This window comes from Dipodomys ordii, unplaced genomic scaffold (genome assembly GCF_000151885.1).
Source record: "Dipodomys ordii isolate 6190 unplaced genomic scaffold, Dord_2.0 Scaffold106, whole genome shotgun sequence".
NCBI lineage: Eukaryota > Metazoa > Chordata > Mammalia > Rodentia > Heteromyidae > Dipodomys > Dipodomys ordii.
Window position 1 is genome coordinate 41,344 of NW_012267322.1, and position 15,085 is coordinate 56,428.

At 35.6% G+C, this 15,085-nt stretch overlaps 1 protein-coding gene across 1 annotated transcript in view; it reads left to right on the forward strand.

Moving 5' to 3' along the window:
* Positions 1-15,085, forward strand: part of LOC105994397 (phosphorylase b kinase regulatory subunit beta) — a 93,731-nt gene that overhangs the window by 40,055 nt on the left and 38,591 nt on the right. Inside the window, exons 3-6 of the mRNA XM_013027880.1 lie at positions 2,161-2,216; positions 2,706-2,799; positions 8,209-8,292; positions 8,719-8,823. Coding sequence (XP_012883334.1) covers positions 2,161-2,216; positions 2,706-2,799; positions 8,209-8,292; positions 8,719-8,823 — 339 coding nt within the window. The remainder of the gene's footprint in view (positions 1-2,160; positions 2,217-2,705; positions 2,800-8,208; positions 8,293-8,718; positions 8,824-15,085) is intronic.

Below are 15,085 nucleotides of genomic sequence, written 5' to 3' on the forward strand. Positions count from 1 at the left end.
CCTTTCATCATTTTGTACCATCTCTCCCAACCCCACCAATCCCCTCAATTTATTTCAATACACTTTCACATATATACATTAAATATTATGACTGCATTATCCCACCCTTAGCTTTAGCCAGCAGTAGTGGTGGTTTGAAAAGAAGGTAGTTGTTGGGCAGAAACTACACATGCCAAATTCTTTCTGAGCAGAGAATGGCTTGAGGAGTTCTACTTTTAGAGTTGAAGGCCCAGCTCCATTATGGTTGATGGTGTATAAATCAGAACTTTCTAAATTGCTGGATTTTTTAAATTTTTTATTTATTTTTTTATTGTGAAAATACTGTACAGAGGGGTTACAATTACATGGGCAAGATAATGAGTACATTTCTTATCAAGCATTGTAGCCTCCTCCTTTGTTTCCCCTTCCCATCCCTTCCCATCCTCCCCCTGCCCCTAAATTGCTGGATTTTTTTTGCTGTTAAAGAGTTCTTTAGGGGCTGGGAAGGTGGCTTAGTGGTAGAGTGCTTGACTCGCATGCATAAGGCCCTGGGCTCAATTCCTCAGCATCACATAAGCAGAAAAAAGCTGGAAGTGGCATTGTGACTGAAATGGTAGGGCATTAGCCTTGAGCTAAAGAGCTGAGGGACAGCACCCAGGCCCAGAGTTCAGCCCCAATGACCGACAAAAAAAAAAAAAAAAAAAGAGTTCTTTAGCCATTAGTTACGAACCAGATGTTCACTGTGACTCAACATGTGTACTGGCCATTTTCAGTCTTAGTACTCTCTCCTGCAAATGGAAACAATATTATCCTAAATAATTGGTCTATGATTCAAAAAGAAGATGCCAATTTTCCAATTAGGTTCTATAAAGTGCCTTATTTATTATAACTGTATTCTATTATGTTTCTACTTGCTTTTTATTTAAGAATCTCTTAATAGTTCCAGAGATTGTGGATAATGGCCCACTCTAAGGTAATCCTCCTCCTGATGAAGTAAATACTAGGTCTAATCAACTTAATTGTTTCATTTGTTGCTAGAAATCTTGATGAGATGGAATAATTAGTTCTTTTCTCATCTTTTTGTGAAACATTTAATTGTAAGGTCTTTATCAGTTAAAATAGAATTTGTAACATTATTGTAATATGCATTTGTTTTCTCTGGTTTGTTATGTTTTATCTTATAAATTTATTTAAATTACATGAAAGTCTGCCTGTTACGGCAATGACTCTGGGAACTGCCCCTTTGACGGTATGATATTTACTGCTGGTATATGGATTGTGGTGTTTCTTGCCTGCCATCATACATAAATTCTGGTGGCAGATTGAATACCATGGAGAGGAAATAACTGATGGTAAATCAAATGTTTTACAATATGCTATTGAGAATTTTGAATTCATTATATAAGGTTATATTTGATAAGTATTTTCAGAGCCCCCATCCTATACTGATACTTCCTTACATTCTTTGTTAATCATATAAAGACTCAAAAGTGAGTTTCTTTTAACAATGCATTAATATATGTTATAGTGAATCTTTTCAACACAAAAATAGAGTAGCAAATATCCAACACTGTTTTTGATTAGAACTATTAAATCTAACAGCTTGTATTTAGTGAACATAATAGTAATTATATAGTCAGCTGAGGAGTTCATTCTCTACCAGAGAAACTACATATTAGAACAAAGCTATTTTGATATATAAAATGCCAAAGGGAAATTGGCTAATAAGAAAGGAAATAACCTTATATGTGGTTAAGATGTCAAATGAACAATTTTAACTCACAATCATTTTTTACAGGGAATACATAAATTGGATTTTTATTTTTAGTTCTTCCTCTTCCCTTCAGAATTAAATGATGGAAAATGACTCTCAGTCCCCAAACTACTCTTATGCATCATTCAAAATAGCCCTGACAGTCTAACCCCTCTGGTAGTGATAAGATTTATGACTTTTCATTCCTTGTGTTCCATTACTCTGTCTACACCATCAAATTGATTAGTAGGCAGTGGCAAGCCAGTAAAGAAAGGCAGCAGCTTAGAGCCAGCTGGTGTCCATCATCTTAATGAACTGCTTAGAGATGGTTAATATTGTCCTTGATCCTCATTGTAGCTGATGATGACCAAATCCTCTGAAATATTCTCTCACACACCACACACACACACCTTTATTCTGTGTTACAGGGACCACTGGAAAACGATTTGGTAGTCCATGTAGCACTCGTAGCAGAAAGTCAACGGTATGAAATCCAAATGGGTGATGTTTTCTTTTGTGGGGAGAGGAGGGTGAATATTTATGCTTATTATATTCTGTATGAGATTAACTTTATAGATTTCTTGCCAGGCTTTCAAGAATGTCATTTTAAATGTTAGCACTACATTCTTTTATGTTTAAAAATATTTTTTGTCTTAGCTGATGTGAATATTAAACTGTAACCAATGCCAGTGCTACCTGGATTATAGTTTTAAGAAATGAGTACAAGAACATTATGGGGATTCCCAACATTAGTACTTAAACTTACTGCCAGCCCTCAGAGTTCCCATCTGATACTCTAGGAAAAATCCAGGAAGACCTGGACTCCAGGGCATATGGTACATTGATGACATTAACAGATTAATATGAATAATATGCTCCAAGTTATCATATTCTCTTCCCTTTTATCCTTCTGATTTGTCATTTCCTAAACTGTATATGATGCATTGTCTAAAAATGTCTCTTTTCTCTTTAGCCTTCAAGTGTTTCTTAACACATATGGTATTCAGACTCAAACTCCTCAACAGGTAGAACCAATTCAGATCTGGCCTCAGCAGGAGCTTGTGAAAGTAAGTCATTTTGCCTCTTTATATTCTCCTTTAAAAAGGTAGCAGAGCATGATGATTGGATTTAGTTTATAGGTGAGATGTATAGTTAAAAATCCAACTCTGAAATAGAATCATTAATCCCAAACTTTCTAATTAAGTTGAGAAATTTGCTTTGTAGGATGTTACCTAAAAGTAAATAATAAAACTGCATTGTGTGTGATGTGTGCATATGTGTGCACACGTTTACATGGACAATGAATATTGCATTCACAGGTCTTATTGATTTCACTCCTGGTAAAGAGCACTTAGGAATTAGTCTTAATTTCAGTTGTCATTTGTAAAGTTATTTTTTTATTTGATTTTAGTTTTTCCAAACTTAAAAAATTCATTTAATTTTTTGATAAATACTACCCCTCTCTTTTTTCCTTTATTTGATGTTTGAAGTATGAAGTATTTCTTATCCCTTAGTTTGCTGCTCTCAAAGAAAGCATAAAATGATGTCCTAGCTTGTATTTGATGTCTAATTGGAGTGAGATTAAAAGGAGACCTTTGTACACACTGCTCTGCAAAAGGGTCAAGAATTGCTATGTTGTGAATATTCTTCCTCATTAGAAACAGGGAATTGTTTGACTCCCACTTGTTGTTCAGAAACTGCCATTTCCTATGGTAATTGTTAAAAACAATCCCGGAACAATCTTCCTTCTTACAAACAGTATTTGTTAAAAAAAAAAAAAAATCTCTCAAGTAATCAAGGTTAAAGTGATTAAATTGATATAAATATTTGTGGTCAAATCTGAGATGCTACAAAGAAGGAAGGAATGACATTGATCAAGAAAGCACTGTATGCTGGGCAACAATGGCTCACACCTGTAATTTTAACTACTTACGAGACTGAGAACTGAGGATCAGTTTAAAGCCAGCCCCAGCAAGAATGTCCATAAGATTTATCTTAATTAACCACCAAAATCCAGCAGTAGAACTGTGGCTCAAGTGGTAAAGTGCTAGTCTTGAGCATAAAAGCTCAGAGAAAGAGCACAGGTCCTGGAAACCCCAAAACTCACACACACACACACACACACACACACACACACACACACATTTTGTACTTACAACCTCTTTGTACAAATTAATAATAAAAATATTTTTAAAAGAATAAGGTCTGAGATAGTTGAGGCACACATGACATGGCAGGAACCCATAATTGCTAATCACCAGGCTAGACCTTACCTCTAGGCAACACAAAATAGATTGTAGGTGTGTCACAAATATGCACAAGCTGTTAAAGGGACCTCATACCTCTCTAAAAATTAGACATTCTCCTTGTACTCCACTTCCGACCCAATGGAGTGCTAAGGCAGAAAGAACAAAGATCTGTTAGAGAAGTAACAGTTTCAAATCGCATATGATGTAAATAATGAGGAGATCTGATTTTTATGGTGGAAGAGAATAAAAGATAATAAGCAAGACCAAGTGGGAACTGAGGAGCTGAAGGCAAGCAGAGGAGGCAATGTAGTAATGAAAAGTATTCCAGTATTCCAAGCCCTAAGGCTTACACACTGCAGATTGTTATTTACATGCAGGTTGTTTCTCCAGAAACACTTTTATGGTCTCACAGAAAGCTCTAAAGAATGGAAACAAAGGTCAGTCTTTGATAAATATACACTTAAAGCAAATTAACCCAAATCTGTTTTTGTTCTTCTCAAGACTAATATGAGCAAATTTTCATCATAATTTTTGTGGTATCTGCCAAATAACATGCAGCCAAGATGTAAAAGGCCAACATGATTAACAAATCACTTGAATGTAGCATTTTATTCATTCCAAATACCTGCTATATTCAGAGCCCCTGGGGCACTAAGGTGACCTCTGAGTCTAACCATAGGAAAATAGTTGATTATAATTCACTCTGATAACAGCTCTGAAGAGATTCCTCTGCTGTGGATCACAGGGGCAGTAGAAAGCATTCTGTTGCACACAAGTAAAGACAGCAGATCCTGACTTTATACTTTTTACATTTTATTATTTTAAAGATTTAGTAAATGGTATACAATTTGGGTATTTGGTTTGGTTAAAGATAAAAGCTGAATCACAAATCCAGCTTCCATGTACCTTTGTGAAGAGCAAGATTGTTCTCTGATTGTTGTTTCAGACTGTATCTCCCAAACTACTGTCCTTTAGAATTCATCCTCTGTATGTGTTGCCTAACATAGTGACCCTTTATAAGCCTTTCTGTTAAAAACAAAGGTGCTCCCTCTAATCTTACCTGATGTAAATATTTTTATGCCTTTTATTCTGAGAACCTGCAACCTATTTCAGCCAGTAAAGAGGATGTGAGTGAGGGTAGAGAGCTAAGAGCGGGCCTTTTGTGTTGTGGTTAATGTTCATGATGTGACTGGTGTGATTTGCTTCAAGGTGATCTGATCCTGTTATACAATGATCTGATTCTGTTATACAGTGCCAATCTAATTAGTATAAAGTACTTCTGTTTTCTGGATAGTTTGGTTGCTTCTATATATTTCAGTCCAAGTTGTATGTATATTATAAAATGGACACAGTAGTATCTCTACCCAAGAATGGAGTGAACATTACAGATTGGCATTACTTAATTGCTGCAGACTTGTCTCAGAAAATGTTTCCATTGTTATAAAGAATAGTGGCTCAAGAAACTTGCCTAGTAATTTGTTCATGGCTGTTTAATATTATTACTGTCTTAAATCCAAGGTAGTTTATGAAATCTGAAATTTTGAAAATATTTGTGGAAAAAGGTGCTCCATCTAGTATTATGTGTCCAAGTTTCAGTGTAGTTATGCAATATAATATTGCAGGAGTACTTTTTTTGGCAGTTAACTTTGTCTGCTATTCCAGAATCAGTCTTCACAGCACATGTGGCTCAGGAGGACAGTTGGTTGCTCCCCCATTCATCCATTTCCTAAGCATTAACTACATGCAGGCACAATGCCAAATTAGGGGATGCTGTTTTCTAAGAATGTTCAATTCAAAAGGAGAAATCAGGACAAAGTTAACTTTGACATGGCAGAATGAACAAATAAATCTAGTACATTAATTTTGTATGTGACAAAGTTGTTGTTTGAAATAAATTCAAATAATCAGCATAGTATAGAAATAGTTGGTTTTATTTTAGGAAAACTTAGGTTAGTATCTACCTTTCATAAATGCAAAAAATAGTAGACACAGTAAACATTTAAGTGCTTTAAAGTTATTAAAATATAAAACCACTAGAAGGAAAATGAGGCAATATTTTTTTTTTTGGTCCAGTCGTGGGCCTGAACTCTAGGCCTGGGCACTGTCCCTCAGCTCTTCAGCTCAAGGCTAGTGCTCTACCACTTGAGCCACAGCGCCACTTCCGGCTTTTTTCTTTTTGCTTATGTGGTGCTGAGGAATCGAACCCAGGGCCTCGAGCATGCAAGGCAAGCACTCTACCACTGAGCCACCTTCCCAGCCCCAAAAAAATTTTAATGCAGATGCTAGGGGTGTTTATTTATAGAAGGATATCAATGTCAAAAGCCTTTAAGAAATGACTGGCTTTATATTTAATCTTAATTAAATATAGTACAAGTAACCTGATACATTAAAAGTATGTTGTCGACCATGGCTGGGAATATGGCAGAATTGTAGAGTGCTTCCTAGCATGCATGAAACCCTTGGTTTGATCACTCAGTACCACATAAACAGAAAAATCCAGAAGTGGTTCTATGGTTCAAATGGTAGAGCACTAGCCTTGAGCACAGAGAGGTTCAGGGACAGAGCCCAGGCCCTCAGTTCAGTCCCCAGTACTGGCAAAATAAAAAATATGTGTAACCCAAAAGTTGGAAGTGGTGCTGTGGCTCAAGTGGTTGATGATTAGCCTGAACAAAAAATTCATAGCATCCTAAGTGGTGCAAGCCCCAGGACTAACACCAAATGATACTGATAACAACAACAACAATAATAATAATAATAATAAAAGTGTTTGTGAAATTTCCTATTAGGAAAATGTTTAGATTGAAGTATGCTGAAATGATGCTTGATCTAGTATGTAGTCTGCTCAGACAATATTCTTATGGTAGGGAAAAAATAAAAAAATTATAATATATAAGTAGACATTTAATATGTTTGAAAATGTTGAGCCACAAATATTTTAGTGCAGTAGTTTTAAGAGTAAAATGAACATCACTTTGACTCAAGAAAGTGACTAAAAGATCTGTGCACTATTAATGCCAGTGTAATAATAAACTAGGGATTATCTTTCAGAGAGAAGGTTCATCCTCTTTGATTTAGCAAGTCTACAGAATTATCCTGCAGATACAATTGCACACAGCCAAAAGTGTTACTGGAATTATTTTAAAATAATAAAATAATCAGCAGCCACTTTCATCATTGCCCAGGTGCTAAATAGGATAAAGGGTCTTCTTGATTGAATTAAGTGCTCAGTTCTGGTATTAACTCCTAATTCATTGCAACAGTATGTTTTTGCCTTATAGAAAATTTAGGCATTTCTATTCTTGTGCTGTACACTTCCCTGTTTTCTACTACTTAACAGTTTTGACTCACAGTTAGACTTTTTCAGTCACTTCAGCATTGGTACACAGAGAAAATGAATGGCCTCATTTTAACATCTTGAAACCATAACACCACAATATTAAGTCATAAAAATATGAATCTGTTTATAAAAACATTAGTATATATCAATAATATATATACATAACCCCTGTTTATGGGGCTTTGAGAATAAACAAGGCCAGCCATTTTTAGAACATACTTTGAATTATTTATAAAATTCATATATTCAGAAAGATCAATAAAGGTGATTCCATTTTGGTGGTAAATACATGAAGATATAAACCCAGTAGAAGGTATATGGGCCTGATTTTTTGAAACTCTTAGATAATCAGATATAAGTCAAGACAGAGCCATACAAGTTGTGCATTTACAATAACATAAGAATAGTGTTGCTGGGCGCCAGTGGTTCACGCCTGTAATCCTAGCTACTGAGGTGGCTGAGATCTGAGAATCACAGTTCAAAGCCAGCCCGGGCAGAAAAGTCCATGAGACTCTTATCTCCAATTAACCACCAGAAAACTGGAAGTGGTGCTGTGGCTCAAGCTATAGAGCGCTCACCTTGAGCTGAAGAGCTCGGATAGTGCCCAAGCCCAGAGTTCAAACCCCATGACCGACCAAAAAAAAAAAAAAAGAATAGTGTTAAATTTTAGGAGGTTGCTAAATGAATATACTGTTTTTCTCTTTAAAAAGCTTGGTAGCTTAAAATCTTAAGTTAATATATTGATTAGCTTGCAGTACTTGGTTCAAGTTTCCCTTGCCTCTTTTTTTTTTGAAAAATCATAAACTAAAAAGCCAATAGGGGAGAGAATATGGTTTTTAAAAAGATATGGATTCTTGTCTGACTCTGATTTACAAATTTGTGTTTTACAGGCTTATTTTCACCTAGGTATCAATGAAAAGTTAGGACTCTCCGGAAGGCCAGATAGACCCATTGGCTGCCTGGGTACATCAAAGGTGCTCGAAAAAGTTCTGCCCAGTGTTTGAATTGTGATAGCACATGTTAAGATGATATTTGACATACTATCCCTCTATTATCATATTTTATTATGGACTAAGGCAAATTATTTGACATTATTTTCTTTAAATCTTACTTATCTTGTTTCATACCACAGAAGCTTTCTGGGAAGAAATGCTTAGGACACTGCTATGTTTTTTCTAAGCCTTGTATACCTTTACAACAAATTTTATGTGGACTTTTCCCATTTATTAGAAATTGTCTACTTTTTATACTGATTTGGCAAGAAACTTTAAAATTAATGTTGTATAGATTTTATTTACCTGTTCAGATTAGCATCTGTTTTAACTTAGTTGAGATTGATAATACTGTTGCTTTGCCTTTAAGTATGTTTTATATTTATTTGTTTTTGTTTCCCATTACAGATTTATCGCATTCTAGGAAAGACAGTGGTTTGTTACCCTATCATCTTTGACCTAAGTGATTTCTACATGTCTCAAGATGTTTTACTACTGATAGATGACATAAAGGTAGTTTCAGAACCCCTTTTGACTGAAATAGGATGACTTTATTTCTAAGATTTTTATCGTATGTTGTTTAATCAAGCACTCCTGCATAGCTGTGCACTGAGATACACAGTGTAAGATATGGAAGTAAAATGAACACCTTTGCAGAGTTTAGCTAACTGGGAGCATTAGAATGAAGGATGAAGTCTGTAAAGTTACTACACTGATTTTTGCACTTTTCTATAAGTGGAGTGAAAAGATAAAGTTTGCAAAAGTGGGTAAACTGTGTTGAAAACTATGTTTATATGAAAGACTTTTTTTAACAAAAGTAGAATTAGCAGAATAATTTTCTTTATAAAGAATATCCAAGGCCAGCCATGGTATTGCACACTTATAATCCCTGCTACTTAGAAGGAAGAGATTTGGAGGCTTCTGGATCAAGGCCAACTGGAGCAAAAAGATAGTGACACCTGTTTGAAAATTAAAGCAAAAAGGGCTGAGGGTGTGATTCAAGTTGTAGATTACCTATCTGGCAAGCACAAAACTAGTTTCAAACATTAACCACCACCAAAAATGAAAATGTCCAGGACAACCTCACCTAACACCTAACTCTATGAGTTGAAATCTCCTCTATTCCCTGTTTTAATTGCAGAGTATAAAACCTTAAAATAATAATACAGAGTATGAAATCTGGAGTTAGATTATATCTTTTAAATTGTAAAGGTGATGTACAGAGGGGATACAGTTAAATAGTTCAGGTACTGAGTACATTTCTTTTTGAACTGTGTCACCTTTTCCCTCACTCCCCTGTCCCTCCCCATCCCCCAGGTTGTAAAGATCCATTTTCGGCATGGTTGTCTAGTGAATATCACTGCTGAATTAGATCACACTTTGTCCCACTATTTCTGGGCTTCCCCTTCCCCTTCCCCAAGCAGATAAACTTACATGTAAGGCAAAAACTACAGAAATCAAAAACAGCGACAAAAGAGGAAAAACAAAAACAAAACAACAAAAAAGAATCACAAAAAGTAAAATAAAAAAAACCTCTTGTTTCCATTTCTTGGAGTTCATTTAGGTAAGCATCATTTTACATTATCATATGCAAACAGCTATTGAGCCTTGGTGATACGCTCTAGAAATATTCTCCTTTGATTTCATTGTGTGAATGCTTAGAGTCTTTATCATATCCAAGTGTAATTTTTTTTTTACCATCCATTGGGTTTACTTGTAGGTTTATAGGCCCAATATTTTTACTACAAATGAGGGAAACTATGAAACCTATGTTTCTTTGGGTCTGGTTTTCCATTTCCTTACGAAGAATGGAGTAATTTTATTCTTTCTGATGGACGCATTAAATTACATTGTGTGTATGTACCACATTTCTTGACCCTTCATCCACTGAGGGACATTTGTATTGATTACATATCTTGTCTATGGTAAACAATGCTGCAGTGAGCATGATTGTGCTGGTACCTTTAGTGTGAACTGGTTAGTGATCAATTGGATAAATGCTTGGAGTGGAATTGCTGGGTCATAGGGAACCTTTATGTTTATTCTTTGGAGGAACTTCCATACTGCTTTCTAGAGTGCTTGAACAAGATTACATTACTACCAACAGAGTAGTTGTGTTCTCTTATAGACACATCCTCTCCAGCATCTGTTATTGTTACGATATCTTGGTAATGGCCATTCTAATTGTGGTGAGATAGAATCTCAATGTTGTTTTGATTTGTATTTCTTTTATGGCCAGGGATGTTGACCATCTGTTCATTTGTCATTGGCTATTTGTACTTCTTCTAAGAAATCTCTCTTTAAGTCTTTAGTCCATTTATTAATTGGGTTGTTGTTTCTTTGAGGATTTGTTTTGGGGGGTTTAATTTTTTGAGCTCTAACTATACTTTAGATATGAGTCCCTAGTAAATAGCTAGTAAATTTCTTTTCCCATTCTGTGGGCGTTCTGTTTATCTTGCTAGCTATGTCCTTTGCCATAAAGAAACTCCAGTTTGTTGTAGTCCCATTTATCTAGTCTTAAAGAAGAGAACACACCCAAATAAATAAAATTAGAGACAAATATTGGAATATCACGACAGAAACGAGCAAGATTCAGAACATTATAAGGAAATACTTGGCAAACCTTTATGCTATCAAATTGTAGACTCTGGAAGCAATGGAAGAATTTGATTATTTCACAAATTCCACAAACATTTGCACTGTTCTGAGCTCCTCAATGACCCACTGCTCATTTAATAATGTTTTGTTCAGTCTCCCTGAATTAGAGAATATTCTGTGATGGCTTTTGGTGTTGACCTCTAATTTTATTCTGTTGTGGTCTGACAGGATGCAAGGAACAATCTCATGTTTTATGAATTTAGTTTTGCTTTGTGACCTAAAATATGACCTATTTTGGAGAATCTTCCATGAGCTGCTCTGAAGAATATTATGATATTACTTGGTGAAATATTCTGTAGATGTCTGTTAAGTCTGTTTGATCAATGTAGTTATTTAGGTATGAGGTTTCTCTTTTAAGCTTTTGCTGGGATGATCTATCAAAAGGTGACAGTGATGTGTTAAAGTTACCAACAATCTTTGTGTTTGGATCGATGTGTGTTTTTAAGGTAAGTAGTAGTTGTTAGATGAAGTTGGGTTGTCTGGCATTTGGTGTATAGATATTTAGAATTGTTATATCCTCCTGTATTATAGATCCCTTCATTAATATAGTATCCTTCCTTGTCTCTTCTCACGAATTTTAATTTGAAGTCTTGTTTATCTGATACTAGAATTTCTACTCTGGCCTGTTTATAGGGCCATTTGCTTGAAAGATTTTATTCCAGCCTTTCAGTTTCAGAATATATTTGTTTTGGGGGCAAGATGTGTCTTGAAGACAGAAGAAGGATGGGTCCTGTGTTTTTGATTCAACAAGACAATCTGTCATTTAATTGGAGAGTTAAGTCTATTAATATTGAAAATCAGAACTGAGAAGTGTTTGGTAGTTCTTGCCATGTTATCCACTTTCTTAGAGTCTGTGCCTTATATTTTCTTACTATAATTATCTGGTTTTCTGGTAAGGAGCCATTCTCTACCACTTGCATGTTCTTGTTAGTTTTCTATATGTGGGGCCATTCTCTACCACTTGCATGTTCTTGTTAGTTTTCTATATGTAGGACATCTTTAAGTATCTTCTGTAGTGCTGGTTTTGTGGAGATAAATTATTTCCATTTTTCCTTGTTCTGGAAAGTTTTATTTGTCCCACAGTTATGAAGGAGAGCTTTTCTGGATACAGTATTCTTGGTTGGTAGTTGTTTATCTTTAAGGTGTGACATACATCATGCCAGGCTCTCCTGGATTTCATGGTTTCAGCTGAGAAATCTGTAGTTATTCTGATAGTTTTTCCTTTATAAGTAGTTAATTTTTTCTCTCTGACAGCTTTAAAGATCCTTTCCTTGGTCTCTGTTGATCCTATGCTGATTATAATGTGTCGATGGGATATTGATTTCTGGTCTGGTCTGTTTGGAGTTTTAGAGGCTTCTTGTATCTAAACGGGCTTAGTGTTTTGTGTGTTGGAAAGTTCTCTGCTAGAATTCTGTTAAATGTTTCCTATCCATTTGGTTTCTTCCTCTTCTTCACTACCAATCAGCCTAAAATTAGGTGTTTTTTTTTTAAGTTCTGAAATTTTTGTAAGCTCTTTCTTGTTTTTTAGATTTTTTTCTGGATAATTGTCTCCTCCTTCTCTATAATATTAATCTATCTTTGATTCTTTTTTTGTATGTTTTTAATTGTAAAAATACTGTACATGGTGATTACAGTTATATCAACAAGGTAATGAGTAAATTTCCTATTTAGCATTGTTGCCTCCTCCTTTGTTTTTCCCCTACCATCCCTTTCCTCCCACCACCCCCCCTCCACCAAAGTTGTAAAGTTCATTTTCAACATAGTGTCTTGTACATCTCATTGTTACAATGGGTCAGCCTGTATGCCTATTTAAGCATTTTGCTTTTTACCTTCCCTTCCCCAAGCTAGAGAAGTGTATATACAAGATGTAGGGCACCAACATCAAATACAGTGAAAACAGGAGTTATACCGTGGGGGAGGAACATACAAAGAAACACAAAAATCACATGGTACCTTATAAATACATTAGAAACAATAGCAAGAAAGAAAAAAATTGTGTCCCTATCTTGGGGTTCATTTCACTTAACATCATCTTATATGGTCATATGTACATAGCTTTTGACCTTTTCTACTTGTTCTGCACAAGTACTAGTTATTGCAAATAAGGGAAATCATGGGACCTATGTTTCTTTGGGCCTGGCTTACTTCACTATCTTCGATTCTTGAGACTGTCTTCTATGTCATCTATTCTTGTCTTTTATGTCATCTATTCTTCTGTCAATAATTTCTACTTTGTTTTTTATTTCTCTGACTTCTAATTGTTAATTTATGACCTCTATCTCTTTATTGAAACTTTCTTTTAGGTCTTGTGTGGACTTCTTCACTCCTTTAATTTATCAGTGTCTTCTCTCATATCTTTTAGTGGAGTGACTATTTTTAATTTGTTCTACCTTTCCTCCTTTTGGACTTCATTTAGTTTTTGTGGATTCCATGAAATTCCTCTAATAAACCTTGGTTAGTCTCATCACACTCACAAATTGACATGTGAAGACTTTCTATCTTTTCATTAACATATTTATCAGCAGTATTTTTAAAGCATTTTAAGAACTGTCTTCTAGGCCCTTCATTGTCTGCTCTATCACCTGGTTATTTTCTGTGAGAGCTGAGCTTCCTTGAATTGCCAGTTTTCTTGTGTTTCTATGGTTTGTTCTGCCCATTTGGAAACAAAAGCAAATCAAATGATTCCCAGTGGTGCTTAGGACCATCCACGATGTGGGGAATTTTCTCTGTATCTGACTGTGGCTGACTCAGCTGTGGGCTCCCATTTATCTTTTTCTCTCTCTTAAAATCTTAATCCATCACTTGTCAGCTTTATATTCTTGGGCAAGTTATTTAAATCTTATATGCCACTGTTTTCTAATCTATAAAAAGTAATCCTAGGGGCTGAGAAGGTGGCTCAGTGGTAGAGCGCTTGCTTTGCATGCATGAGGCCCTGGGTTTGATTCCTTGGCACCACATAAGCAAAAAGAAAAAAGCCAGAAGTGGTGCTGTGGCTCAAGTGGTAGAGCTCTAGCCTTGAATTGAAGAGCTGAGGGACAGTGCCCAGGCCCAGAGTTCAGGCCCCACGATTGGACCCCAAAAAGAAAAAAAGTAATCATAAAAGTAATAGTAATAAAGCTGTTCTGAGGATTAAATTGAATATCTGAACTGGACATAATAAAACATGAGTATGATAGGATAGTGATGATGGTAGTTTGTAATTAAATATTTAAACACATAAAGCATTCCCTCCATATCACTTCAGTTTTAATAGATTTACTTCAATCTCTTCTATCTGCTGTACTGTATTATGGTAATGTAATATACAATTATGATAATTAATCTTGTGAATTTTTTTTCTTCCAAGTATCTTTTTTTTGTCTTTTGTTTTTTTTTTCTTTTTTAATGAACAAGCCAGACTGGCTTCAACTTGAAAGTCTCCTGTCTCATTCTTCCAAGTACTAGGATTACTGGCATGCATCATCATGCCAGGCTTTCTTTGAGACCATTCCTTTTTGTTTTCCCCCTTATGAGTTGTTGGGCTTGGACTCTGGGCCTAGGTACTGTCCCTGAGCTCTTCAGCGCAAGGTGAGCACTCTACCAATTGAGGCACAGCACTACTTCCAGTTTTCTGGTGGTTAATTGGAGATGAGTTTCACAGATTTTCCTGCCCAAGGTGGCTTTGAACCGCTATCTCAACCTCCTGAGTAGCTAGTATTATAGGTGTAAGCCACCAGCACCCCACTGAGACCATTCTTTTTTTTTAAGTGTTTTTATTGTGAAAATACTGTACAGTGGGGTTACAATTAGATGGGCAAGACAATGAGTACATTTCTTATCAAGCATTGTAGCCTCCTCCTTTGTTTCCCCTTCCTATCCTTCCCCGCCATCCAATCCTCCCCCCCCCACCAAAGTTGTAAAGTTCGTTTTTCCACATAACGACTTGTGCATCTCATTGTTGCAGACCATTCTTGAACTGTATTTTTTGAAGCCACCAGAGAGAGCGTACACATGTACAAGATAAAAAGCCTTAAAATTTGGGCAATGTGATTATTTTTAAAAAACAAATTAAAGTAACAGGGTTTCCTTAGTCTGAATTATCTAGGCTTCGAATTCTCATAATGTGAGTTTTGTTGTC